Source organism: Cariama cristata, unplaced genomic scaffold (assembly GCF_000690535.1).
Source record: "Cariama cristata isolate BGI_N322 unplaced genomic scaffold, ASM69053v1 scaffold36037, whole genome shotgun sequence".
Taxonomy (NCBI): Eukaryota; Metazoa; Chordata; class Aves; order Cariamiformes; family Cariamidae; genus Cariama; species Cariama cristata.
Genome location: NW_009628962.1, coordinates 27204 through 32624, shown reverse-complemented (window position 1 = coordinate 32624; position 5421 = coordinate 27204). Strand labels below are relative to the sequence as shown.

General features: G+C 49.4%; 1 protein-coding gene across 1 annotated transcript in view; it reads left to right on the top strand.

Annotated features, from left to right (window-relative positions):
- The first annotated feature begins 258 nt into the window (after positions 1 to 258).
- The window catches only part of LOC104165389 (vitamin D3 hydroxylase-associated protein), an 11735-nt gene continuing 6572 nt past the window's right edge, over positions 259 to 5421 (top strand). Inside the window, exons 1-8 of the mRNA XM_009705001.1 lie at positions 259 to 468; positions 1457 to 1570; positions 1914 to 2057; positions 2400 to 2533; positions 2862 to 3068; positions 3632 to 3672; positions 4302 to 4426; positions 5207 to 5332. Of these exons, the coding sequence (XP_009703303.1) occupies positions 259 to 468; positions 1457 to 1570; positions 1914 to 2057; positions 2400 to 2533; positions 2862 to 3068; positions 3632 to 3672; positions 4302 to 4426; positions 5207 to 5332 (1101 nt within the window). The remainder of the gene's footprint in view (positions 469 to 1456; positions 1571 to 1913; positions 2058 to 2399; positions 2534 to 2861; positions 3069 to 3631; positions 3673 to 4301; positions 4427 to 5206; positions 5333 to 5421) is intronic.

The following is a 5421-nucleotide window of genomic DNA, read 5'->3' as shown; positions in this document are numbered from 1 at the left end:
CCCACCCCCCCAAACCTGGTGTGAGCCGAGTGTGCTGCTTTGCAGCCTGACCCACAGTATTTCTCCGGCAGGCAGACCCTTTCAAAGTCCACGGTCTAAAAAGTCCATTCCTGGACTTTGTAAATGCAACTCTGCTTCAGAGCTGATCTTGCACGGCAGGCAATCGTGTAGTCTGCATTCATCAACCCTCCTTAGGAGAAGGTGGGAGATCCAGGTGTCTGTAGCTGGACCATAACAGGAAGGATTGGGAGAGAAATCATGACCCAAGAGCGACTGTGGCAGGTCTTAGATCCATCGTGGGGAGACCCTCGCACCCTCTCAGCTCTGCTTTGCAGTTCAGCTGCAGCCATTGTGCTACTGAAATGGCTGGGACGTAGGCAGATCCAGCAGAAGATGGAGGAGGCGAGGAGGACACGGGATCTGGCCCTGGAGCGAATGGAGAAGGCAGCTCGCAGGTTTAAGCAAGAGGTAATTTGGGGCGGGGGGAGTGTGTGTGGGAGGAGGGGATTGTATTTTGGCTAACCAAAGAAATGGGGGAGTGCCGATCATTCCCTCTTTGAGCGGTGGTTAGGACTTGTGCACATTTTGGATCATCACCAATATTTTTTGAGGGTCAGCACCCTCCATTGTCACAAAAAAAAAATCTCCCGTAAAGGAAGCATTTCTTAATGCAGACCTGTTGAAGAATCCTGAGGCTGAAAGATGGGTCAGAGTTTGGGACCCTCTGAATCAGATCACCACCCGAAACCTCCCTATGCCCTTTTTTCCTCATCCATCTGTCCTGCCAAGCCTTTACTCTCCCATTCTCCTTACTCTGCCCTTCCATAGGGACCTCTCTGCTCCATCACCCTCAAAGTACAGGGTCCCTTCACATCCCTCCAACATCTGCTCGTTGGTGACCAAAAGCCATTTCCTCCTGCCCGTGCCCAGGTAAAGAAGCACCTGGATTTTAGGAGGTCAGGTCCTTGGATTTGGAATTTGTCTTAAACTCATAATACAATACCTAATGCTATTCTTTTCTTGGGAGGGAGTTTGCAAATTCCACACACTTTTTTTCCCCATGTTAATGATAAATTTTGTAAAACTTTAGCTGGTTAAACTGCTATTCAACACATTGTCTATGAGTTAGAAGGGGAGCGAAGGCCTGTAGGAGAGTAAACAGAGACGGGTCAAACCTCTCTTACAGGTTCATGCAATTCTCCAGTCAAGAAGCAGTTTTCCACCTGTTTTCATTCTGTTTTTATGATCTAAGACTCAGCAAATTCCCCGTCAGCAAATTCCCCACTCCAGCGCACATAGTGCTATGTGGGAGGTCTGCATTTCTACAGGGAATGTCTCCTAAAATTCTCCATTCATGGTCATTGCTGGGCAGATATTAAATTCAGTATTTGCAGCCTCAAAACCAGCCTTTTCTGTCATTTTCTTCCCTCTGCACCCAATTCTCTACCCTTTGCAGAACCCAGGCACCCAGGCTGCACATGTCCTCTCGCTGACGATGGTGGAGCTGGTGGAAAAGCTGAAGGAGGGGTCCCTGTCCCCAGAAAGTGTCCTCTACTCCTACATGAGCAAAGTGAGTGATACCTCCAGCACGGGAGAGATGCTGCGGGGCTCTTCTGCAGTGGGGGCTTTCAAATTAAAAAGAGCTCGCTTGCTGAGAGAACCGGCAATGCTGGGGATTGCAATTTGTCAATACTGTCACATCTGAAGAGTGGTTTATGGGCAAATAAGTAGGACAGAGATCCTGGGCAGAAATTTATCCCAGCAAGAAACATCTAAAGTTGATAGGTAAGATCTGAATAATGAATGCTGGAGGTTTGAGAAGATTGAATTTTCAGCTTGAAAACTCAGTTTAAATACCGTTTCCTTCCTTCCGTCCATTCATCTGTCTTGCTGCTATTTTCTGTTCTGGAGAGGCTTTGGAGGTGACTCGGGAGGTAAACTGCGTGACAGACTTCATTTATGGCTGTGAGGATCAGCTCCAGAAACTGAAGAAGCAGAAGGAGAAGGGGCTGCTCTATGGCATTCCCGTCAGCATCAAGGACCACATTAACTGCAAGGTACATCCCTAATTCCCTGACTCTTGGCCTGGGGCTGGGAACAGGCCAGGATGTCTCATCCTCATCAGGACTGACTAAGAATTCCCTCAGACAAGGATGTTCTGGACCAAATATTGTGGGACTGGCAAACCTGCCTTTCTCCTGATGCAAGTTTTGCTTTCCGCAGAGATTTCAAACCTGCTCTGATCTGGTTTTCCCTGGGGTAGTCAGGTCCTGTTCTGCCTGTGAGAAAAGTTAGGTGGGAACTTTGTCACAGGAGGCATCAGGACTTATATCTATTATTGTCAGAGCTCCAAACAGCATCTTTCTTGTACCTAAAGAGTTTTGCTTCCCATCCCCAAGGGCCACATCTCCTCTGGAGGGATGGTGAAGTTTCTGGGCCAAGTGAAGGAAGAAGACAGCGTCATCGTCCAGGTTCTAAAGAGCCAGGGGGCAATCCCCTTTGTGAAAACCAACATCCCACAGACGATGATAAAGTAACTGCATGTTTGCCTTCTTGAAAACACTATGACACGTGACTCTTGCTATCTGAGAGAGGGTGGACCCACATGTGCAAGCTCCCACCCTTGTCCAAGCTAATCATGTACATTGAGTTAATTGCCCCCTCATTTCAATCTGAAATTATTTCTCATATTTGATGCCTCTTTCTTCTTAAATTCAGCTGTCCCAACAAATCTACTTCATGCCAATTCTACCTGCTGGGATTAATTTCACACTCATCCCTTCACGGATGCTCTGTGCCCTGTATTTATGGTTTGCAGAGACAGAAGTACCTCACTCACCTGCTGATCTTCTTCTCCCCAGCTACGACTGCAGCAACCTCATCTTTGGCCAGACACTGAACCCTCTCAACCACCAGAAGAGCCCTGGGGGCTCCTCAGGAGGGGAGGGAGCTCTGATCGCAGGGGGAGGCTCCATCCTGGGCATCGGCTCGGATATAGCTGGCAGCATCCGCCTGCCCTCCAGCTTCTGTGGATTGTGTGGGCTCAAACCCACAGGCAACAGGATCAGGTACATCCCAACACCTTTCCTCTTCTTCCACCCACTGTATGGGGACTGCAAAGTGAGCCCACAGCAGATCAAACTTCACAATAGTGTCCGTGGTTTCCACCAGGTTTAAGTTAGCACTCTAACCTGCCTGTTCCCTTGTGTCAGCTAGGGCTAAGGGCTCTATTAATGACATGTGATGACCTCCACCTGTTAACACAGCAAAGACTTACTCAGTTTTTAATAGCTCTGGCCAGGAAGCTGAAAGCAAATACTAAAAGGTCATCCCCTTTTCAGATGTTTTCCAGCCCTTGCTTTGCCTGTAAGAGTTTTCTGTTTATCATAGGTGGTTTGTTCACAGATGAGAAATTAGATGCATTGGGGAAAGGAGATGATAAAAACTGCCTCTAGCCCCTAGCAGCTTACAGACCGTGGAAGTCTTCCTAGCCTAAAAGGTGTCAAGTCTTTGCAGGACCTTTTGCCCTCCTAGATGTTGACTGAGGGCAAATGCAGTCTTGCAACTCAGCATGGTGATTTGCCTTACAGTGAGAGTGGCTGCTAATCTGCTTCTCCCATTATGTTCCTAGCAAACTGGGTGTGGTGTCTGCTGTCATAGGGATGCAATCAGGTAAGTCCATCCAATGACACGTTACTACTGCCAATCCTTTGCTTCTTACATCTCCTTCTACTGCTGAAATGCTAGCGAAATGTGCTTGCTCAATTATGTGTCTCATGGCCAGTCAAAACTGGTGATCTGTTAGAGCAAGGCCTGCCTTGTGCTGTTACCTTTTTGCACCATTTATCCTGTTCTGGATGGTGGTAGGTGCTAGCTGAATCTGAGCAGAATTAAAGTGATACCCATTCAGGCAATGCAAGGCATTGCGTAGCAGTGAGAAACATGAGATGTGCATCCCAACGCCCTGAGATATTTCACTGGAGATGCTTCCAGGAGATTCTGCTGGCTTCAGCTGCTGCCAGGCGGTATTGCTGTCAGAGGAAGGCTGCAGTCCTTGCTCCTCTTGAGGGGGTCTTTTGCCTACAGAATCCTGGCCCAGAAGGTCAGCCCCAGTAGGCTGCCTCTGCTCTGAGACTACAAACTGTCTCTGCGGTACCTCCTTTCTCACTTCTTGCACATTACACTCATTTCCCCATTCCTTTTCCCTGGTCTGACTGAAAATCTTCCATGCTGGGTCTCTACCAGTAACTGAGACAGCACCAGCCCGTCTGCCTGCAGTGATGGGACCTTTGTACTTGCAGTGACGGGGATGCTGGGGCCAATGGCGAGGGACGTGGACAGCCTGGCCCTCTGCATGAAGGCGCTGCTCTGTGAGGAGATGTTCCGGCTGGACCCCACTGTGCCCCCCATCCCCTTTGATGAGGAGGTAAGGCTCAGAGGCAATCCCCTGTCTTCTTTTGCCCAGCAACAAAATGAGATCTTGGGTGATTCCTGTCTGGTTTCATGTCTCAAGATAGCAAAGGACTCAAGGAAGAAAGGGTCCTTCTGAACAGAGGACACCCAGCATGAGCACCCACAAGAAGCAGCCACACGGCAGGGCTGGCAGAGCCCCGTTGGCTTGCACTGATGAGAGCTGCCAGATACTGACCCCTTCCCTTCCCAGCAATGGCCAAAACAAGTTTGTTGGCTCCATCCTGCCCCAATCCTCACAGGAACTGATTTCTACTGATCGGAGGAATTCACTCCTCACACCTCTAATTAGAGAACCTGATTTAACAGTCACTGACCTGAGAAATCATTGCCCTTTGCCATTAGCTCTCTGCTTCTACCACCTATCTGATCGAGTCTTTCTGGCTGAGGTCCTAGGATCTTCCAGTTCCTGACACCCAGACAATAAGGACCAGTCACTTACCCTAGAGGAACAGACGCCTGAACTCTCCTTCGTAGCCAGGCATCCCAGGCATGTGGTCTGTACAGTGCTATCACACCGGCTATCTCAAAGTTGAGACACGTTTGCATGGCAGGAGGTGGTGTCAGAAAGACCCCACCAAGGACCACTCTTGCAGACCTATGTTCTGGACATCACTGCTTTCCACCAGCCCTACTGCTCCCATCCTTCCTCCAACCCAGGAGACTTCCCTGAGCCCTGGGACTGCTCCAATCTTGTATGTCTCATGTGTGCAAGTGATGGCTCCTCTTCTCATAGGTTTACACCAGTTCAAAGCCACTTCGGATTGGGTATTATGAAGGAGATGGCTACTTCCAGCCCTCGCCCAGCATGAAACGGGCCATCCAGCAGACAAGAAAGCTCCTCCAGGATGCAGGGCATACGGTGGGTTTTCATGCCTGTGGTTGCCTGGAGCTGCTATCCAGCTCCTTACAGAGTTTGGACAAGCCACTTCCCATCTCTGCTTTTGCTGC